This window comes from Galleria mellonella, unplaced genomic scaffold, assembly GCF_026898425.1.
Source record: "Galleria mellonella isolate WM207_F2 unplaced genomic scaffold, CSIRO_AGI_GalMel_v1 utg312, whole genome shotgun sequence".
Lineage (NCBI taxonomy): Eukaryota > Metazoa > Arthropoda > Insecta > Lepidoptera > Pyralidae > Galleria > Galleria mellonella.
Window position 1 is genome coordinate 6223039 of NW_026442074.1, and position 23400 is coordinate 6246438.

Below are 23400 nucleotides of genomic sequence, written 5' to 3' on the forward strand. Positions count from 1 at the left end.
ATTGTGTGTTAAGTAAATACAGTAGTTCTTAATCTATAGCTAGCATTATTTTGTTTCGTAAACCCTATTGATTGCAAAAAAATAGTAAACAATTGGCAAATATATCGCATAGACAAAAAGAAACAAATACAAAGTAAAAATACCTTCTCCTTTTCGAAAAACATTGTCTTATTTATTTATTTATTTATTTAAGGAACACCAACAGCATATTGCATTAAACATATGTATCACAACATTAAATACAATTATTATTTTTTAACCAAGTAATTATAGTAAGAAATTTTAAATAACAAAAATAAACATGTAATCTTTTGAGCAAAATCAGAAAATAAGATTATGAGTAAATTAAATTAAAAAAATATTAAAAAAATATATATTATGACAATTAGAGTTAATGTTCATAAGATTGTCTTATATTTTTTAACCAAGAAATAGGTTTGCAAATTTTTTACGTATGTGGAATAATTACTCAATGAGTCATCTAAATTGGATGTATAACAATTACAATGCCAAAGTATAACTATCATAACGTACAATTGAACTTGACTGATTTTTTTTTTGTTGCACTAATTACAATTCAGACTTGTATGTATGTAATTGATGCTTATCACAATATGTTAATTAAAACATAGGTACTAGTGAACGTCAGTACCACGAACGAGCGAATTGCAATCAGTTATATTTTGTTTATTTTGATTAACCTTAATAAAATATATCAGTTACATTAAATATAGTATCTATATTATGGTTTTATACTTTTAATTTTTTTCTATAAATGAAAACAATAGTGCGTCCTAAAGTGTATTAAAATGACTAATTTACGTTTATTTTTTCAAATTTTGCAAATATCTAACAAGGTAGGTACCGACATTATTATTTCTTATATGGATATATAAAATTTGAGACAATATACAGTTTAAGATTTTTATTCCTTAAAAGAATACTTGTAAGACTCATTTTTTTGGAAATTCCTTCTCATTTCGTGCTGCCCAACTGTGGAATAGGATACCTGCTAACATACAGGATAATTCCTCCATTAGTTCCTTCAAGAAAATATTGAAATCTCACCTTTTAACTAATAATGCATGATAATACTATACACTTACTACTATATGTGTTATACATATGTATATGTATATTTACTTGTTTACTTATTTATTTATTTATTAATAATTATAATTTGTGTATGATGTATATATATCTAACTGCCATTTTGTCAGCGATAGGATATTGAAACTATACAATATTCTTCAAGAAATCTACGATCTATGGTTTTCTAAAAGAATATATAATTTACACCTAAATCATTTCATCGAAGTACAATGTCTTAATTGTCCGTATTAAATATGTAGGTAATAAAATATATAAATAGGTAAAAGGTATAAATATGTATATTCTATAACTTGTGTAATTTGGAATTTGTATTAATAAAAACAAGGCGGAATTTTTGGCATAGCCTTTGTTTAAAATGTATATATTTGACTATGTAATTAATAAGTCCCGTACTAACAAAAATTACTTATTTTGATGGGAATATTTACTTATTTCTATAAAAATCTTCATTGAGTATTAAAATACAATATGAATATTTTTTTACAGTAATTATAATTACATGTATCGATTTTATATTTTTATACCGCGTTCCAAAATAAAAATTCGACTTGAATTATGACAAACTTAATTATTTTGATTTCACATCTAAACGACTGAACCGATTTTATTAAAATTTCTGTGAGATTAATCTGTATCTCCTTCCTTTCCCGTGGATGTCGTAAGAGGAAACTAAGGGAATTTAATAATCGGGGGATGGGCAGCAGCGTCCCTCTTAAAACATCACCAAAACTTAACTGCGGATGCCAACTCGCCTACCAAACGTGGCACCTACTGGCAAAAATACCATAAGAAAAACCCCCTAAAGAGAGTAGCGTATGATTAATAGTGAATAGTTAACGGTAAATATGATGATGAATCTATAAATGATAAAAAAAATAATATAAAAAAATAATTTTTCAAATTATTTTATAACTGACAGAGTTATGAGTTAACAAACATTGAAAAAATTACAATCGAATTGAAAGCCTCCTTTTATTTGAAAACAGTTGAAAAATAAACAGTTACTATCTGTGTTGATATGCGTACTATCACTATTTGTAGTATTAATATACGGTTCGTCGTAAAGAGAAATGACAGTAATAAGGAAATCAAACTATTCTTTATTGTACACAGAAAGTAATTTTGACACAAAAAGTAGTTTTTAGCTGTGCTTTGATGAACTTTACATTTACATATAGACATATTTACATTTACAGATAGACTTTACATTTTTACATCAGCTTGTTGCGTCGAGTTTGAATTAAATGACATATGCAATCGTAGATTTTTTGTAGATCTATAAAACATATGGTTTTATTATGATAAACAGCCCCAAAAAACATATTGTTTTATTGTATTTCAAACGAATTAGGTAGTGTTCACTATCAAATTTCAGTCGACTTAATTTCTTCCGATGTCTTAAACAATTATCGTTACTTTTTAACAAATGGGCACAAAAAAAATATACTACACGTTACCTTCCCTTTGAATATATCTATTGATTAAAACAGTATTAAAATCCATTGCGTAGACTTTTCTATAGGTATATATAAGATACACAATTCCATTATACATTGATACACTACCTAAACATTCGGATCCACTTAGACAGCTTATTTTTTTCCGACACCTCCAACAAATATCATTATATTTTACCCAATGTACACAAAAATTTAACAAGTTATATACAAAAACCTTTCTTGAAAACCACTCTATCCGTTGGTGATAATAGCATACAAATCGGTGCAGTAGTTTATGAGTTTATTGCAAATAAACAGACAGACGCGGCGGAGGTCTTGGTTTTATATATGTGGCAATAGTGATTTTAATACATTCTTTTATTAATTATTTTAATGATGAAAATGGAATTGTGAGGGATGATAGATGAGACTAAAGATAAGTCAATTACCCATCGTGATAAATTTACTAAAAATTAACCACGATGATTTGTAAAAGAGTAAAGTTTGACCTGATAAGGTATGTTGTTAGACAATAGTCCCATAGACCGCATTACTAACAGTCTTTTCTCCTCCCTTTACCCATTAGTTATAAATATCAACGATATCGTATCTGAGATATGATTTTATTTTGTCACGAAATTCGCATTTGTAGATACCTAATCTACCTTTTCTTGTTTACAAGTCTTAAAATAGCGTAACTGGGTAAATTCTCTAAAATGTGATAGTAATACATGTATTATCTATCTCTAATATACCTTTTGACGTCTAATTACACAGCTGTAAATAAATATCTTCGTTATTATTCTCTATTAGTATAATAGTTAATAAAATAACAATGAGGGCTATTGCGTAGTGGCTGGAGATATACATGAAGTACTTTCGTAACCTGTAATTTCACTGTATGTTAGATACTACTAAACATTTTACTGAACTATGTGTTAACTTGTGAAAGTCCATATCGCTGGTAATTTTAATAGAATTATTTTATTATTACTGTTAATAGCGGCGGTCGATCTTCTAGTGTTGGCAATCACACATTACTAATGGTAGTGGAATTAAACAAAATAATTCTATTCAAATAACCAGGTCCTTTTCATTCCAGATTCGTTGTGTGGTCCCAGTATAGAATAGGTCATTGTAAATATTCATCTCATAGCCACTTGTCAACATCACAACTTTCTTTTCCATCAAGTAGGTTAATTTAATTGTACATAGATATTTCACTTCTTTCTATCTTTCGGACTGGACGTACAGACATGACAGCGACGTTTACTTTCTACATTCAATTCTGCTGTCATTCTCTCATTATATGTGAATGTCACCCTTTCATGTCCTGTGGGTGTCGTAAGAGGTGACTAAGGGCTAACTGACCTACTTCGTCCTCACCTATCATCCCTCACTGGTGCCCTGCCGGTGTATACCGATAGCGCGGGTGGGGCTACCATTCCATTATCACCCATTAAAAAAAAAAAACTGCGGTTGCCAATCCGCACGCCAAGCGTGGCAACTACTGGTAAAACCCCCCACGACGAGGAGACTTATATTCAGCAGTGGACAGTTAAAGGCTCATATGATGATGATGACGATGAACCAGATCCTATTGATGTCGTAATTGTTGACACTTTGTGTTTGAATTTGGAATGTATATATAACAGAATGTATATAAATATACAACACAAACACTTACAGCTTAAATAAACTTTTGAAATTATTTGTGAGGCGAAACCGACAAATATTTATTGTGACGAATTATGGAAAAGTACGAATGTTTTTGTAATAATATCAACATATTTAGATATATTCTGTTTACGGGCGTATTCAAGAGATGGGCTAAGTGAGCCGTGCCCATCTCAAAATTGTCTTAAATATATAGTATAATATCCAGGAATTGAGCGAAGTTTGTTAAAAGCATCTCTGCATATACACTTTTTTTAAGTGGCCAGGTGCCCCTAGAAACTCTATTCCTAAATACGTCAGTAATTCTCTATTTTTGTTTGTACTAATCTATGCTGTTAGCCGCAGGCGGCTTTTACAGCATCACCATATGAATTATGAGATGAATGTAGATGGTACTCCGAACCCGCGGAAGGACTTACGGGGTGGCATTTCACCGTCTTCTGCCCACCAGATACGACATACATGGTTTGAGGGCACCGCGAGATGGTTCGAACCTCAGCTTGGACCGTTGTATCTCGACCCCCACCTGAAGGGATAAGGAGATCGTTTCGAACCAGCTGAAATGCCGGAACTGAACGCCCAGAGGCTGAACTGTGGTTAGAATCTTCGGCCTCGCTAGCGAGGATGGTGGCAACGTGGGAGTGTGTTTGAGGGCTTTTATTTAAATGGATAATAATGGAATGGTAACCCCGCCTGCGCTAACGGTATACGCTGGCCAGTAAGGGATAATAGGTGACAATGAAAAGGCAGGTTAGTTAGTCTATCGTGATGAATTCACTTGGAATAGAACACGATAGTTTCCAGGGGGCACCGCGAAGAGATCGACCTGACAGGATGTATTACTAACAATGGGGCTACTAATATCCATTTTTAACAATCCATTATCCCCCTGATTGATTACTTATTGTTAAGTAAGTTGGCTATCTAGAGCGACGCCTAGATATTTGACTTGGGGAACCCATGGGATTGCTTGACGCTTAAACGAATCAACAGATTTAAATATTTACTACATAGATAAACATTTCTAGACGAATACATGTTGCCTCACTGGTACTCGCTAGCATAAACCGATAGCGCCATGGAGTTGCCATTTCATTTTCATGCAAATGCCGGTATGCGTCCAGTCAGGTTCCAAAAATGAGACATCTTGAAGTATCACCAGAGGGAGACTTTGTACAAAAGTCAATTGCTTGGGTACCTCTGTCCCATTCGTGTTTCTACCGTAAAGCAGTTGTGTTTGCATGCCTGTGTTTCGGTTTGAAGGGTGGGATATGGCGTGAATTTACTGGGTACGGAGAAATAACACCTGAGTCCTCAGGAATGGCAACGCATGGGGGGTATCATGGGTGAAACAGTATACTCTGTTATGTCCATGGCACTGCTCATGTCTATAGGCGACGGTTACCACTTTCCATCAGGTGGACCGTCAGCTTGTTTGCCATTCTAAATTGAATAAAAAAAATCAGCAACCAGTATATCTATATTCCAAATTTCATTTTAGTTCATTCCATGACAGTTATTGTACTAAGCCCACGCATTACTTATTAGCAGGTCGCTCTTATAGAACTTTTGCGTTTGAGGAAAGTTTCCGCTACCACGCGACGAAATCCTGGAATAATATACCACCACCACTAAAATTGTCTAAAACTTAACATATATTTAAAAAAGACCTTAAAATGTTTTTAACTAATAAACAAAAAATTGGTATACCTAATAGGTATGTAGCGGAAATATGTATCGCTTGAGTGCTTGATACCATTAGAAGAGGAGTAGTCAGAGTAACCTCTGAATGTGACAGAAAGGTCACTTTCTATCACATTCAGAGGTCACTGTTTTTTATACTATTTATTTATTTATTTAGAATAAAATATTAAATAATTGCGAATGTAATGGATACAATGTATTATATTCATATTTCTTTTTTTTTTTTGTTATTTTTATTAAGGAATTTCGCTACTGGTTCTTGGCCACTACAGAATATCAGTGTTTTGCTCTTTTGAGAGCAAAACAATATACTGAATTGTGACCATATTGTATTACTATGGCACACGCAAGAAAGAAATTGTTACTTGTTTTATATGTATATTTTGCTTTTTTTTTGTATATGCATTCTATTATCTCTTTTTACTATGTTCTCTGCTCTGCTAGACACCCAAGTATAGGTAGAACAGAGAAATTTTCAACTATAATAATAATATATAATACGTATAGGTATATAAGTACTATTATGTATTACGAGCTATTACCGTTGTGTTGAACGTAACACGCCCAAATTTCACCAAGCCGACATCCTATAACACTAACCGCGATCCTTCTAGAGGTCGCGATCCTCACATTTAGAAACAATGTCTTAGTAAAATGTTGTTAACTAAATAATATGAATAGGTACGTAAGTATGTGTCAGATATAAATTTAAATAGATATCGCAAGTTGTAACAATAGTACTACATTGTGTATAATTTTATTTTTTTACCATAAACAAGCTCGACTCGAAAAAAAAAGAGAAACTCGAGCAATATTAGCTAAATTTCAAATTGGACTTTTGGAGTTCCTATATGTAACTAAAAAACAATTCTACAAATAATTAGTAGTTGTAATATGATAATAAACAGCTAATGTAGATGGCACATATTGTTTCGTAATGTGAAGTGCGTGCGTCGTCTATCCCTATCTATGTCAGTGGCTTATTGTCACGTGTCTTTGTATACCCAGTTGTATCAATGGATATAAAGTTACAAATTTAATTATATTTCTCATCATATAATGACAGGCTATTATAACGGTGAGTACCCACTACTATTAACTATTACTTGTGTGAAAGTGGTGACTTCTGATATCAAAATTTCCAAGTATGTAATGCAACGTAAATCACAACACAAAACGAGGGACACACGAGGGACTTTACCCTCGCCGCGTCTGTCTATTTGTCTGTATGTTCGCGATAATCTCAGAAACTACTGAACAGGATTTCATGCAGTTTTTATTAATCAGCAGAGCCATCACTGAAGAAAATTTGTGTGTATAATTTGATAAGGTTTTGTGTATATTGGTTGAAATACATGGCGATGAATATTGAAGATGTCGAAAAAATTCAAGCCATCCGGGAATGTTTTTCGAAAACGCTGCCTAATCCGTTTGAGATATAAGAAAACAATGTACGGTGGGATTGTTTTTCTTTTATAAATCTATAAAAAAAAAGTCCACGATAATCTCTTAAAAATAGCTTACTATACCCATTATGATATTTGCACAAGCTATTTAGACAGATACAATATTAATTACTAATTAATATTGTACTATTAATGCAGGATAGGAAATAAAATACATTAAAAATACTCCAAGTACTGTTTTAATATGTTACATTTAAATCTAAATCATATTTGACGAAACAAATTAATGCAAAAAATATAAGCATATTTTTGTCTACTACCTGTGCGAAGCCGGATTGAGTCGCTAGTATAAAATATTATAATATACGTTGGACAAAATAAATTTGCTTTGGGAAAGTACAAGGTGAAATCGAAAACATTATGGATTTGAAGACGGCTGTAAAGTTATAGAGTACAGAAGCATAATACCATAGTCATAGTTCTCAAGAATGGCAACGCATTAGTGGCATTATGTGAACTTCATAGTGTACGCAACGGTCAGGACACCACTTTGCATCAGGTGTGTCATAAGCTCGTTTATCATTTTATAGGAATTAGCATTCTAATAAAAAAAGTGTTCATTTAATAAAACTGAACATTTTTCCATGAAAGATGGGTCCAAACGACATTTTAAACCTTCCACGCCCCGGTTGGTGGTATTTCTATACTACCAATCGGGGGACAACTGTAACTTTTTTTTGCATTTTCAATCCTCGCTTTTTTATGTAAAGCATTCACTCCCCTGAAATGAAATGATTTGTTAATTATTACATTTTCTCCCTGCATTTTATACATATATACATATATATATATATATTAAAAATTATTTCATTCGCTTTAAATAATAATGATTAATTCAATGTGAATAAAAAGTGAGTGAATATCGCTTTTAACCAAATTAATGTGAATAAAAATAATTAGTCACTCTTTACCTGATGGAATAAATTTAATTTTGTCTCTTATACTAAGTATGTGTGCAGAGTTAATATTAGTACAACTGTCTATGTTATATTTGACATATTCAGTAAATAAGCTTTATATCTTTTTCTTTAAATGAATATTAACAAGTAAATTTTGATCCAACAAGAAGATTTAACAAGAAAATCAGGTGCGAGTTGAACTCACAAGCTGAGAGTTGCGTACACTGACGTGTGAGATATATGTATATACAATAGAATACGACTCACCTAATAGTTATTATTATTAATAATGTAGTTCATTATTTCTCATTGTGGTTAAAAACTGGACTGCGTTACAAACATCGTTCAATTTCTCCTGTCATATTCTTATATACCTTTATAATTTGTAATTATTTCAGATTCTTCACCTAACAAACTTGGAAAATAAGGGAATGGTTGTTTTTCTCACATTTTCTATTATAAGTAAAAAATTGGGTATCATAACAACAAATAAAATACCTATTAGGCATTCGAGTCAGTACCTACTCGAGTTAGTATAGTTATAGCAGTCAAATTCAGAATAACTCCCTTTTTGAAATCTGTAAAAGAAATTGACCAGTTTCTGTGCATCAGTTTATGTTTTTCGACACAAACCGCTAGATGAGAGAAGATGCTATTCGTTCAATAATGCTACATGCCATGAATAAGTATCCTTCGTCTAAACAAATAAATATTTTCTTGAACTCTGTTTTACACGCAATATAATTACAGTCCACTTAGTAGGTACCTATACAAGTTCGTATTAGCTACAAACTTAATTTATGTTTTCTATTAGGATATAAACGTTTATACACGCATTTAAATTATCAAAACGTAAATATACAAACCTATCTTAGATCATAATATTATTCGTATATATAAAGCGAAATAAAAACAATTTTCGTCCAGTAAGCATTCATATAAAATTGATTGCGCCGACATAATTTGCTCAATCTTAACACATAAGCTATTTTTGAGCTAAAATTTTTCTTTTACCTTACCTACATTTACATTTACTTACACAACACTATTTATTTTCATAAACATACCTTACCATAAGTTTTTATCCCTGAACATTCTATAGTTTTCTTTTAGCTTCTTAAAAGTTAACTGTAAAAAATCCCTCTATGAGATAAATCCGCCGTTATGTATTAAATCTTTTAATGAATTTAATCTAATAATGGACACACCATTGTAAATTACGCATAATAAAGATTTTACAACAACGTATAAAGTAACTAAGACACCATTTAAACAATGGTTTGGCTAAACTAGATAGATTATCTAGGTACAAGTATGTATGAATTACCATCTGTGAGAATTTCTTTAAATTCTTAATGAATGTCTAGTTACATTTAATTATTTAAAAATTCGTAATTCATAAAACACCTGTACATTACTTCAGACTTCTACTATAAATATATTATTTTCAAAAATGTGCCATTATTTTTTTTTTTATTTATAGGTACTTTATTGTACACAGAAATTAAATTGTTGTAATTTATTTTAAATGAAGATGTACAACAGGCGAGCTTAACTCTGTAACTATTTAATATCTTTTCCAGCAAACCTTGAGTGGCAAAGGAGCATTAATTAACTTACCGTAAAATTATGGTAGTTAGTATTAAACTAATTATTCTATTAAAGGAGCATTTCAGCTAGTTACTACAATACTGTTAAGCAGTTTAAAATGCACACCAACTAATTCATTTAGAACTGCAACTAAAATGAGTTTGGGACAGTAAGAAAATTTATCGTATTTGAAATTATGTGCTATGAAACTCGTATATTTTTAATTACCTATATATGTATTTGCCAATAACCATTGGGAACATCCGATAGCCAACAAAGTAGGCCAGTTCCACCACTGTAAACATTGGAAAACAAGTAATCAGGTGAAGAATTTATGAACATAAGGAAAATGCCAATAAAAGAATTTATCGAACACGTACTCTTGTATTCACAATAATGATAAGTCATGTTGAAATTGTATACGAGTATATATTATCACCATGGGGAAGACACAGTATATAATATAGAGTGTGCGAGATACATAATTAGTTGTTGTTAAGACTTAACATTGAAATAATATAGTAGCAAGATAAAACACCCGTTCAAAAGACAGTTCACATAAAAAAGTACCTAGAGAGGTAAGATTTACTACTTACAACTAATCTCCATAAAAAATAGAGTGGTAACTAAATTTTTTGAATTCTGAGGAACAATACAGTTATGATAACAACGTTATGGGACCTTAACTTCTAAATTAAATACGTGCCCAGAAAATAAGTGTTTGCTGTAATTCAACCGAAATTTAATGAAACTCAACCTTAAGTGATAGTTGTATGATTTAATTTAAGTCTAAATCGAACAGAATCCGGACAAAGCATTCGAATGTAAGTACGCACTACCACAGGCCAAAACTTGGAGAAAGTAGCAAAAAATTAAAAACCAGTCAGATGCCCTGTAAAGTTGGTTAATTTTATTATATCTCAAGTTATTTTTGCTGTTTTCCCTCGGCAGCCGTTTAGTTTCAAAAATAAAACTCGTGAAATATTTAACACCAATAAGGTGTATTATCATTTTACAGCAATTACTTCAGTTTGTTTCGCAGACCAGTTAGCTAGTGTATAAAAAAGTTTACGAATTTAGTAACAAAAACTGCAAACAATTCTTTTATAAAAATTATTGTTATTCGAATTTAAAAATCGTATTTATTTCAATGATTATTATGTGATAGAAATATTTGTTTATAGTTTATTGATAGTTTTTAAAAAGTGCAAATCCAGAGAAACTTGCAATTCAACGGTAAATTTTATGTTACGCGCGCAATATCTTTACCGGTTTTGATAATTCTCTGTGAGATTTAATAATATTTTTAATTTTGAGTTTGCAACGCTTTCACCAGAGACACTACAAACAATAATGCAATTATTGTTTAATTATAAACAAAATCAATTTGTGAATGCAAGTCCTAAGTAAGACAGGACACACTTTAGGATACACAGTATACATATTATAATCTGTGGGTGAGGGAGTGAATGAAGGATGAACCAATGTGTTCATAAAAACTATTCAAATCAATCAACTATTAAAGTTCTCTTAAAAACCGCTAATTAAGTTATTTATTTCAGTCTTATTCTTTTTTTTTCAGAAAATTTTGAACTCATTTCATTCATCTAGAATGATTTCATCACCAGAAGTAAGTGAAATATTTTACTTTCTCTTTATTGTACGTTAGTTTCTATTATTGTATTAATTTCGTATCTCTTTTCGTATACTCTATTTTCAATTAAATTATAAATTTTAATGTTTTTTTCTTATCGTGTGCCCGTATTTATATTTGTTACATAAGGAATTTCTGTACAAAAATTATTCATACTTACCCACCAGTTTTACTCTGTTTAAACAGCTCTTAAGTCACTCCTAAACGACTGCATATTGGTACAGGTTTTAAATGTAAATGTGGGCAATGTTATAATATTACGTATTAAATGATCTTACTAATATAATAAAATTGTAACTAGACGATGTTAATACATTAGAGGGTTTTAAGAAACAATTATATAAAAGGTCTTAATAAAAGCCAAAACAATTCGTTCCGTATCACGCAAAAATTACTTAACCAAATTGAATGCGATTTTCACATTTTTGTTCTTGAAGGTCAAATTTAAAATCTGGTGTATATTGAGATATTAATACAGCATCTAGACATAGTTAGCAACTTCCAATATCCACACGTACGAAGTTACGGGAAAAAGCTGGCGTATATTGTAATAAACTTATAAGAAGGATCAATCTTAGTTTATCTAGCGGCCTTGACAAAATTTTTGATGACGCCTCTACGAAATATTACTGTATTCTCGTCTATCTACATTGGACACTTTCTCCTGCTGATCCACGGTTTAGTCCAAATTAAACATAGAACTGCATTCAGTCCTTTGTAGATACGTGGCTTCTGGCGCCTCTTGGACCTTAGCACGCCGCATTGTCGCGATCCTCTGAAATCTGTACTTATTGAATATAAGAGTAAGATAGTGATTAAATATAACATTCTTTATTTTCAGATATGCCAATGTCCATTGGTAGACGAAGGAGCATCTATAGTAAACTCTCCTGTATGCAATGGAATTATACTTTTCATGATGTTAATAGAATCCTATATGAAAGGACGATGTGACATCGCTTCACCGTGCAATAGAATCGTATCTGAAAAGAATCCTGAGCCGGAGTACGACTTTATTGTCGTTGGATCTGGAGCAAGTGGTGCAGTTGTAGCTAGTAGACTTAGCGAAGTAGACAATTTTAAAGTAAGTTGCAGCCTGGCTGACGGTTTTGTCATGCCAGTAAAAATAACATTTACTATTCAAGGTCAACTGCCCTCATTTTTGCCTCTCTGGGTATTTGGCTGAGATGCCCCCTTTCTGATCGGATATTACTACCGACTGATGTTGACGCTGTATGTCCAAATTCGCGATTCGTTAATTGTCTTCAGTTCTAGTCAGAAATAGGGTAAAAATTATTAAACTTATTTATATACATATAGTTTGGTGTAGCTACATTCTATGTATAATAATAGGTACTTATATCTGAAGCTTCTTTGTGTGCCAGAGTACTAATAATATGAATACCACTCGAAGCTTAAAATCCCCTGATATAGAAATATGAGTGTAGTTATATTTTTAAAGAGAGTAGTACTATAAAAATTCCTACACAATAGATACAAGTGCACATATGATAACAATTCTAGTGCAAACATTTTTCGGCACTTCTGACAATTTCTTTTCTTCTGATCGAATTGCAGGTCCTGCTTATAGAGGCTGGAGGACCAGAACCTATAGGTTCTCGAATACCATCATTTTATAGAACATTCTGGTTTAACGAGTTGGTGGACTGGCGATATCGTACGGTACCCTCAAATTACTGCCTCGATCAAGAGGGACAAGGTTGTATGTATCCGAGAGGTAAAGTTCTTGGTAAGTATACTCAAGAAAATGGTACTAATGGTAATTTAGTGCAGGTGATACCTGCACTAAAATTTTTCGGTTTTTCATATAAGATAAGACGTACGTGTTAAATCATTAATATTAGAACTTACATTCGGCAGGTGGCTCCACATTGCTCAATGGTATGATGTATCACCGTGGGCATAAAGCTGATTATGAGGATTGGGAGAAAGCGGGCGCGCAGGGCTGGTCGTGGGATGAGAATTTACCCTATTTTGACATGACTGAAGGGAACAAGCAAATCGGATCGCTTGTTAGCTACAAATATCATTCAGCCTCTGGACCTATGCCTGTGCAAATGGTAATAAATTGTAATAGCCTCGTCATAATTTTACTGCACCCACTAGTTCCAAATTAGTTTGTATAAATACTGAATCAGTAATAGAAATATATACTCTTTTCTTAAACATTATGTGTAAATAAGTTATCGCGAAGTTCATTAGGAAAAACAATGAAATAGATCTACGTGATACATGATCTACAAGTGGTTAATTCTTGGCGTATCAAGATAAAACATAATACCAGTTTTTAATTTAGACTTTAAGGAACTTGAACAGACTTTGGTGCAGGAGTTTTCGCGTGATGATGGAACAAACATATAGACAGATGTAGCGACAAAATTTCAAAAAATTATTGTTTGGGATTCATGTTGTTATTAAAAAATTCATATAAGGAATATTTTTTCCTTAATATTTTTCATGTACAGACATATTCTTTACATATTATAAAAAGGAATTCTTAAAATTACCAAATTTTGGGAATAGGTTCCTTTTATGATCTACACAAGTTTTTTGAAATTCGGCTTTTAAATGTGTAAAAATAGGAGTAGAGATATGTATGAGAAAGTACATTTTATTAATCGATTTTCTTGAAATTAATCATAAACTTCTTATATAGAAATAATGTCAGTGTATCTCAAAGTATGTTAAATAAAGAATGATGTTCTTATTTCGACGTCTCTTTGATGAAAATGTTTAGTTTCGCCTGTAGAACACTCCCTCCATAGGATGCTAACGATTTTGTTTTCAGCCTGTATATATAAAATAAAATAGACAATACTGCAATAGTTAATACAAATTTACATATAAGGGGCATTATTTGGTATTTTACTTTTTACTTCACCTATATGTGCTACTATCATAAATACGAAAATTTATGAGAATGCATTTTTAATTACTTCATCACGCATAAACGCCTGAACGAATTGAAATAAAATTTGGTACACTAGTAGCTTATATCCTAACTCAGAATAGCATAAGTTATACATTAGTGCACAATGGTAAAGCCGCGATATACAGCTAGTAATGTATAAACACGAAAAATATTGTAGCTCTGAGATGGTTAAAAAATGATGTATGTAGTCTTTAAATGTTGCTTGTGAATAACTAATCTTTAGTTCTTTGATTAATAATTCAGGTGCGTTTTCTTGTCTATCTATTACTTCTTTACTTACCATAATGTTTCTGACACAGTTCAACTATCAACCTAGAGCTGTAGACGAGCTAGTAAATGCAATCTACGAATCTGGCCTGCCTATTATAACGGATATGAATGATCCAAGTACTCCTGATGGATTTTCCATTGCTCAGACATTTAATGAGTGAGTATATTCCTGTATACATCGATTATTCTACTATTACATATGCTCACCCAGTAACTACAATAGATTATTTTATAATTTGGTAAAAATTAACTTTCTGCAATAGTTATTTGCTTGGGCACCTCTGTACCATCTGTATTTCTGTCGTGAAGAAGTTGTATTTGCATTGCTATGATTCAGTTTGAGGGATAGAATAAAGTAGTAGTTACAGGATACAGAGGCATAATACCTTAATCCTCAGGAATGGCGACGAATGAGGGCTCTCATGGGCGATACACTATACTCTGTTATATCCATGTACTGTTCATGACTATAGGCGACGATTACCACTTCCCATCAACAGATGGGTCGTCAACTTGTTTACAATTCTAAATTGCATAAAAAAATTATTACGGACGGTTATATATCTATATTAAAAGGCATACTTATATTTATTTTGATAAATAAATGACAATCCTTACTATATTAAATGTGAACTATTATAAATGTGAAAGTAAGTTTATTTATATGAGAAAAATTATAATTTCATATTTTTATAAAATTTCTGTAAAGAGCAAGAACTTAATGTTTTCGTACCCGACTCTTACTGCCCTGTAAAGGAAGTAGACAAAGATTATTACATACATATATTATTTTAATGGGTGATAATGGAATGATAACCCCGCCTGCGCTAACGGTATAACGGCGTATCAGTGAGGAGTATAGGTGAGTATGAAAAGGCAGGTCAGTTAGCCCATCGTAATGAATACACTTGGAATTCAGCATGATGGTTTCCAGGGGGGACCACAGGGAGGTCGACCTGTTTCAGTATATTGTTAGCAATGGCCGTACATATATTATTATAAAATTATAATTGTATATTTTAGGAACGGACAAAGAATAACAACCTCTAGGGCATTCCTCCGAGCTAAGTGGGAGCGGCCTAACCTCAGTGTCTTACTACATTCCCACGTGTCAAAGGTCATATTGGACGGAAAACGCGCGGTTGGTGTTGAATACATTGACACAAAGGGGAATAAGAAAACTGTCCGCGCTTCTAAAGAGGTAAGTAATAATATATATAGGTTTTATATACAATTTAAAATGGCAGAGAAGCTTACGAGCAACTCGATGTAAAGTAGTATTTCAATCGCATATAAATATAAACAGTGATACCGTGAATGACTATTTACGATACCTCTAGAAGTAATACTTCTAGAGGTACGGTAAACAGTCTCCTTAACACAGAAGTAGAATAAAAATCTAGGTATATACTATTTATTTGTAATCGTGTCATGTCTAGTCCCGATCCTGAACTTAAAGAAGTGTTCAACGTAGTTTCTTGTATTGTTATAATATTTGTATTGTGCGAGGATCGAACCATCGAAAAGCGAAACAGCCGCTACGCAGTAATAAAAATTACTCAATGAATGTTCGTATTTCTTATTTTTTTGTATTTAAATAATAGATAGTATAAATGTTTATATTTTACAATATCGACTACTTTAGATTAGAAGTTAAACTAGATATTTAATATATTCGTATTCTATGCAAATTTACAACAATACTTAGGTACCTACCTAAAACATATGTTGATAAAAGAGAATTAATTAGATAGGTATCTATCTATCTATCTATTTAAGAGCTGCGCTCTTGTCGGTGGAGCTCTTGCCACTCACTACGATTTTCAGCGAGTCTCTTCACCTCTTGATACGACACGACACCAACTCCTTCCTTGATCTGCCTGATGTAACTATGTCTCGGTCTCCCTCTCCCCCTTCTTCCTTCTATCTTACCTTCTATTATAATGTTCATAAGTTCGTCGTGTCGTATCAAGTGTCCCAACATTTTTCCCCTTCTGTCCTCAATAGTTCTAATAATTTGTCTTTTTTCCTTAACCCTAAGCACGACCTCCTCATTGCTAATTCGATCCCTCCAGCAAATTTTCTCCATCCTTCTCCAGCACCACATAGGTATAGATAGACATATTTTTTAATAAGTGAAAATATAATGCAAAACTCGCCTGCGTTATATACTGGCGGGGCATCAGTGAGAAATGATAAATGAGGATAAAATTAGGCCAGTATCTGGTATGAAAATACTGAACTGATTTTGATAAAATTTCTATGAGACCAATCTATAAGTATTTCATTTCAAACAGAAAACGAATTTTCCAAATCGGCTGAGAACTGACGGAGTTATAAAAATACGATCGAATTCAAAACCTTGTCCTTTTTGAAGTCGGTTGAAAAAACATTCAACTAAAAATATTACGTACAAAACATTCGAATTGTCGAAAATTTAGAATTTTATAACTATATTTTTGTTTGTAACGTAGAATAACAAACAAGCTAAAGGCTCGTCTAATGGAAAGTGGTAACCATCGTTTACGACTTGAGCATCAGGCCCATCTGACGAATTTTACAAGAATTAACCACGATAGACCGTTTATATATAGATAGGCCTGATAGAGTATACATTGCTAGCAATAGGGCTTTTAGACCTCCATTACTGATAATCCCTTCCGGTATATACATGTTGTTATATAGGTATTTATGTGTTTTATTGTTTATTAGCTTTTTGTTCGCTCCTTCATACACATAGACTTCCGAAGTAGGAAAATCAATTAAATGAAGCACTTCTAAGTAGCGTATTAAAAACAAAATTAAATTTAATTAAATTAATAAAATTAAAAAGGAAAGAAGAAAAAAAGATGACACGTAGTAATTTATCATATTTAATTTGTTCACTTCTTTTTCTTTTTTTTTTTTGCTTTATTTATATATTTTTATAATTATATAATTGGAGGATTGCGTCTTACCTATATAAAATATGGTTTTTTTAGGAAAACTAAGAGGAGACTATATAACTTAGGTAGATGTAATGGCCAAAGAACAAAATTCAGTAACTATGTATTAAAATTAAATAGATTTATTGGACTCCAACGATCGAGCGTTATTGCTAACTATATTGGTAGCAATCGCTAACTGAAACAAAGCCCAGGGTTTATAGTTTCAATGTGGAACCGCGTGGGGGTCGACCTGATAGGGATATATTGATAGCAATGGGGACTAACCTCCCCATTACTAACAATCCCTTCCCCCGCCGTTAACATGTTTAACTTTCATAAAAAATACACGCGGAGTTCATTTTCACTTTCTACTACAGTTTTACCTAAATGTGTCTTTTAGGTGATATTGAGCGCTGGAGCACTCAACACACCACAAATCCTACTTCTCTCTGGGGTCGGACCGCGCGAGACTTTGCGCAAATTTAACATTCCTGTTGTCGAAGATTTGCCAGTCGGAAAGAACTTTAGAAACCATTACGGGGCGACTCTTTACTTCATGTTAACGAAGTTGAATAACACACAAGCGCTGGATTGGAATGTATTCAGTGAATATATATTGCGGAGAACTGGACCGATGAGTTCAACAGCACTTACTCAGGTTAGTATCTTCTTTCAATTATTATTGTCCTCGTTTGTCGACTTCGTTCGCGTGACCGGGATATGTTTACTGAGCGGAAAAAAAGTAGCTCATGACTTTTTCCATCTCATAACAGTAAGTGTGTACCAAATTTCATAGAGATTGGTTAAGCCGTTAAGGCGCCAAAAAGTAACAAACACACAAATACATTTTCACATTCATAATATTAGTAAGGATAGGTAGTATTTTTACTCAGGTTAGTGTCAATACAAAATGATTCTCTTTTCCTATTTCTAAACTAATTTTATACGATTTCAATCATTGAAGATCCATCATCATATTAATTGTTAGCTGTCCACTGCTGAACATAGGCCTTCTCCAAAAGGGGTGTTTTGCCAGTCGTTGCCTCGCTTGGCAGACGGGTTGGCAACCTAACTGGGCTTGCCACAGGCTCTTGATGATGTTTTAAGTCCCTCTTGCCTCTACCTCTGCTGCCCATTCCGCAACCGTAAGGACAACTTCGATTTGAGAAAAGAAGGGTTGGCCTTTTCTATGCCGGGACCATACGGCAATCATACAATCATTAACGATAGTCTCATAAAATTAGTTTTATTTATTTACATTAACTTTCTTTTATTATTTTAATAGGTCAGCTATTAATAGCTGTTACGCAGGTACCTACACTAAATGATTCCATATCTAACTTTATACGTTCTCAATAGTAGAGACTAGTTTCGTTAAATTATATTACTTTTCTTTTATGTCGTGTAGATTAAGTTTTTTTTATAATAGCTTTATCAAAGTAACTACACCCCACCTGTTGGTAAGCGGGTAGTGTGGTCCAAATAGGAATAAGCTAATGGGTGACACGTGAAATTAACCGCGTGAATTTACTAACATCTCGCTTGGACTGGAGGAAAATTACGTTAGCAGTGAGAAAATTCCATATATTAAATATAGTTCTTTTTAATTTTTATGATGTAACAATTATAAATTAAAAATTTTTTATAAAAAACAGGTAACAGGTATTTTGTACTCGAGCTTGGCTGACAAAAAGCGAAGGCAACCCGATATTCAAATTTTCTTCAATGGTTTCTACGCTGAATGTTCTAAGACGGGCAGAATTGGTGAACCCAGTGGTCCTTGCCCTACTAACGGTGTAAATGTGTCGTGAGTAAATTATAAATATCTTTTTATACCTAACTATAAGTATAGATTCTTTCTTTTCTTTATGGATGATAATGGAATGGTAACCCCGCCTGTGCTATCGATATACACTGGCCGGGCACCAATGAGTGATGATAGCTGAGGATGAAACAGGTCAGTTAGCCTATCATGACGAAATTAATCACGATGGTTTCCAGGGGGAACCGCGAGGAGGTCGACCTGATAGGGTTTATTGCTAGCTATTGCTAGCAATAAACTCTATCAGGTGGGTTGCTAATCCTCATTACTAACAATCCCTTCCCCCTACTATTAATATAGTTTACAAATAGTTAATTAAAAAACGATGTGTTTAAATGTAATAATAAATCGTAAGTAAGAATTCGCAGAAATATTATTAGAGTTAGGGTGCAATATCTTTAGATATTGCACAACATAGGTACAAAAAATGCTTGCCATTAAATTGAACTTTCTCTTGTTTGAAGTCGCGAAGCCCAACTCTCCAACTGTTACTGTAAGTGTAATCCGAATTAGTTAACTCTTGTTCTTCGAAGAAGCTCCTTCAATTTTAGTACTGCAACAACAATTTTGTCAAGATTGCAATATAAATCAGTTTTTAACTGCTTAATAAATTAATATACAACGACACAAAGTCAAGACACATTACTATTACAAAAATTGTATACGTGCAAACTTTCGGCCTTCGTTATCTATGTATTTTAGATCAGTATGTAAGTACGTTATACTAAGTCTATGCCAGAGGGAGACTTTGTACAAAAGTCGATTGCTTGGGTACCTCTGTCCCATTCGTGTTTCAACCGTGAACCAGTTGTGTTTGCATGCCTGTCTTTCGGTTTGAAGGGTGGGATATGGCGTGAATTTACAGGGTACAGAGGAATAACACCAGAGTCCTCAGGAATGGCAACGCATGGGGGGTATCATGGGCGAAACAGTATACTCTGTTATGTCCATGGTACTGCTCATGTCTATAGGCGACGGTTACCACTTTCCATCAGGTGGGCCGTCAGCTTGTTTTCCATTCTAAGTCGTATAAAAAAAAAATGCTGTATAAACTCATTATTTATAGGCAATAAGTTTTATTCAAATAGTCATTTTAAATCAGAGTGAGAGGGTATAGTTTGCTCGAAATATGGACAGGGAGTTTCTATACTGTATCGAGTGATATTAAATATATACTCAATTATTGTTGATAATAAAAATTACAGCGCGAACGCGGCTGCTCTACTGCCTCGCAGCGTTGGATACATCACCCTGAACTCAACGGACCCGTTAGACCCGCCGCTCTTCTACCCAGAGTATTTCAGTCACCCTCATGATATGATCATGATAAAGGACGCCATCAAATACCTGAAGATGATCTTCGATACTGATGTAAGCTGTAAATAATTAGCCTATCTTAGCATAATATTTGTATCTTAATTTTAAACATACTCGAAAAACTGCCGCCACCGTGTATATATTAAGCAACATATATGGCATTTTTTTGCCTCTAGACACTTCTATTACATTAACCGTAGTTATATACTTAAGTATGGAAAAAGTATAAATAAATGAAAATTTTTCATTTTTATATTGTGCATTATATTTGTACGTAAACATGTTTGCTATATAGGTATAACAAGTGGTACTTTTCTTCAGGAAGTAAGCAGTGATCAATCGATCTCTGCAGGTTTGTCACTTTCATTTATCGGAGATGTAATGTTACAGATATTACAAAATAAGTATGGTATCAAACTAGATCCGGAATACACGAAACAGTGCGCCAATACAGGTCAAGAGTGGTCAGACAAATGGATGGAATGCATGGCCCGGGTGCACACCGACGCGCAGAACCATCAAATTGGCACAGCCGCCATAGGACACGTAGTAGATCCTGATCTGATGGTCTACAATATCAAAGGTATTCCCATTGATAATAATATACCCTATGAGGTCGATCTCCACGTGATTCCCCCTGGAAACCATTGACTAGTTCGTTAAGATGAGCCAACCGATCTGTTTTCCTCTTTATCTTGTCATTTCTCACTGGGATTGTATTGATAATGCAAGCTGGGTTACCATTCCATTATAATATATATATATATATATATATATATATATATATATATATATATATATATATATATATATATATATATATATATATATATGGATGGTGCATCATGGTACATATGATCGATACATATAATTAATGCCTTAAAATCTTATAAAAAAATATGTAAAAAAGTGATCAAATCAAATAGATCAATAACCTATGACGCTGTGTAGAAAAGGAAAGCTTCCTATAATATTTGAATTTTTTTTTTATTTTGAAGTGTGGGATATGGCAATGAAATTACAAAGTATGGAAACATCTGTTCTCAAGAATGGTAATTAATTAGGGGCACTATGTGCGTCATAGTATATTACGTGATATACATGGTGCTATTCATTTCTATAGGTGCGATTACAGCATTCTATAGAATAGACCGTCAGCTTCTTTTTATTCTAAATATTATAAAAAACCTCACATTGTTAATTATTGTAAAAAGTTCACCCTTGGCTCATTGCGTGAGTTTTGGGATAGTTAACATTTAATAGAGCAATAATCGACAATATTTAATAAGTATCGAGATATTTTTTTTAAATTTATATTTTTATTACAGGTTTAAGAGTTATAGATGCATCTGTGATGCCCACACAGACCAGCGGCAACCCTCAAGGAACAATCATGATGGTCGCAGAACGAGGTGCTGCTAAGATTAAAGAGAAATGGATGGAGAAAAACGCCAGAATATCAAATCTTGGACAGTCAAAGGCAATGTACCAAAAACTTAGAGTAGGTCCTTATGGACCCTACGACACTGAGGTCACTATAACAAGCGACACGAATGTGAAAAAATCCGTTCATAAATTAGAGATTCTTTCAAAAATGACTAAGATGAGATCACGTTCTTAATGCGAGTGTAATCTATAATTAGAATACGTGAATATTATGTATATATAGATCAATAAGCACCTACGAATCAAAATCAGAGAAAATATTGCGAATACCCAGAATAAACTTTTTTGTAATAAATGTAATAAGTTCTTTATTCTTTGTTGTACACAAAAGGTTATTGAAAAAAAAAAACAAACATAATAGTTATTTTTTATAATAATAACACTTTCTTTAAATAAATTTTATCAATAAGATTTTAATTTATAAAAAATACCTTTTAGCTATTCGACGGATTATATTTTTGCAAAATATGTATAAATGTAATAAATGTACATAGGTAATGGGAATTATATGAAGTATACCGTGAAGGCACCTTCCACTATTTATTGCACAGTGAAGTTGTAAACACCTAATTATAGCATTGTAAATTTGTAACTTTATAAAATATAACGATTTATATACAATCACGGGAATTATTTCAATAGACACCACGTCACATCTCCGTATCCAGAATACCTACAACTTCCTATAACACCCGCTCCGTGGTGCCCCGCCAACAAGTGATATACCAATAGCATAGACGGGGCTACCATTCCATTTTCGTTCTTTAAAAAAAAACTTAGGAAACTGAAGTGTTTTTACGCTACTAATTTTATGAGTAAGCTCCAACTCACTCAATAAGTTATAGAAAAAGTTATGTTCAGTTTCATTGCGTGAATATAATAAAAATAATGATATATACAAATAAACGGAAGTGACACAGGTTGAAAGATCATCTTAAAGCATAGAATGAACAATGAATGGAAAAAAAATATTAGTCTGAAATGACTGTTTAAGGAATCTGTATACGGTCAAGGGGCCTAAAACCAATCTTAAAACTTATACATTATGATACTTTGGAAAAACTATGGGAAGAATATGCGTGCTTGACCAAGTCACTTGGCCAGCTCCAGAACCGATAACACT

General features: G+C 32.8%; 1 protein-coding gene across 3 annotated transcripts; it reads left to right on the forward strand.

Annotated features, from left to right (window-relative positions):
• Positions 1-635: 635 nt before the first annotated feature.
• LOC113515057 (glucose dehydrogenase [FAD, quinone]-like) lies at positions 636-22898 on the forward strand. Of its 3 annotated transcripts, none has more exons than XM_031908560.2 (12): positions 636-857; positions 11471-11518; positions 12384-12626; positions 13121-13292; positions 13424-13623; positions 14795-14922; positions 15789-15966; positions 18093-18350; positions 19348-19499; positions 20720-20885; positions 21222-21414; positions 22160-22898. In XM_031908560.2, exons 1-12 carry the CDS (start codon positions 810-812, stop codon positions 22450-22452), a joined length of 2079 nt encoding a protein of 692 aa, XP_031764420.2. In that variant the 5' UTR covers positions 636-809; the 3' UTR covers positions 22453-22898. The 3 variants fall into 3 exon arrangements, with proteins under 3 accessions (XP_031764420.2, XP_031764421.2, XP_026754993.2); XM_031908561.2 differs by lacking the exon at positions 636-857 and adding an exon at positions 6993-7011; XM_026899192.3 differs by lacking the exon at positions 636-857 and adding an exon at positions 10376-10466.
• The last annotated feature ends 502 nt before the right edge of the window (positions 22899-23400 follow it).

What these genes read in the sequence shown, in the direction of transcription:
- LOC113515057 (XM_031908560.2), top strand. Translation starts at nt 810, where the DNA reads ATGACTAATTTACGTTTATTTTTTCAAATTTTGCAAATATCTAACAAG. An exon ending in GAATGATTTCATCACCAGAA is followed by an intron (nt 11,519 to 12,383) that starts GTAAGTGAAATA and finishes CTTTATTTTCAG; the next exon opens with ATATGCCAATGTCCATTGGT. An exon ending in TCCGAGAGGTAAAGTTCTTG is followed by an intron (nt 13,293 to 13,423) that starts GTAAGTATACTC and finishes TACATTCGGCAG; the next exon opens with GTGGCTCCACATTGCTCAAT.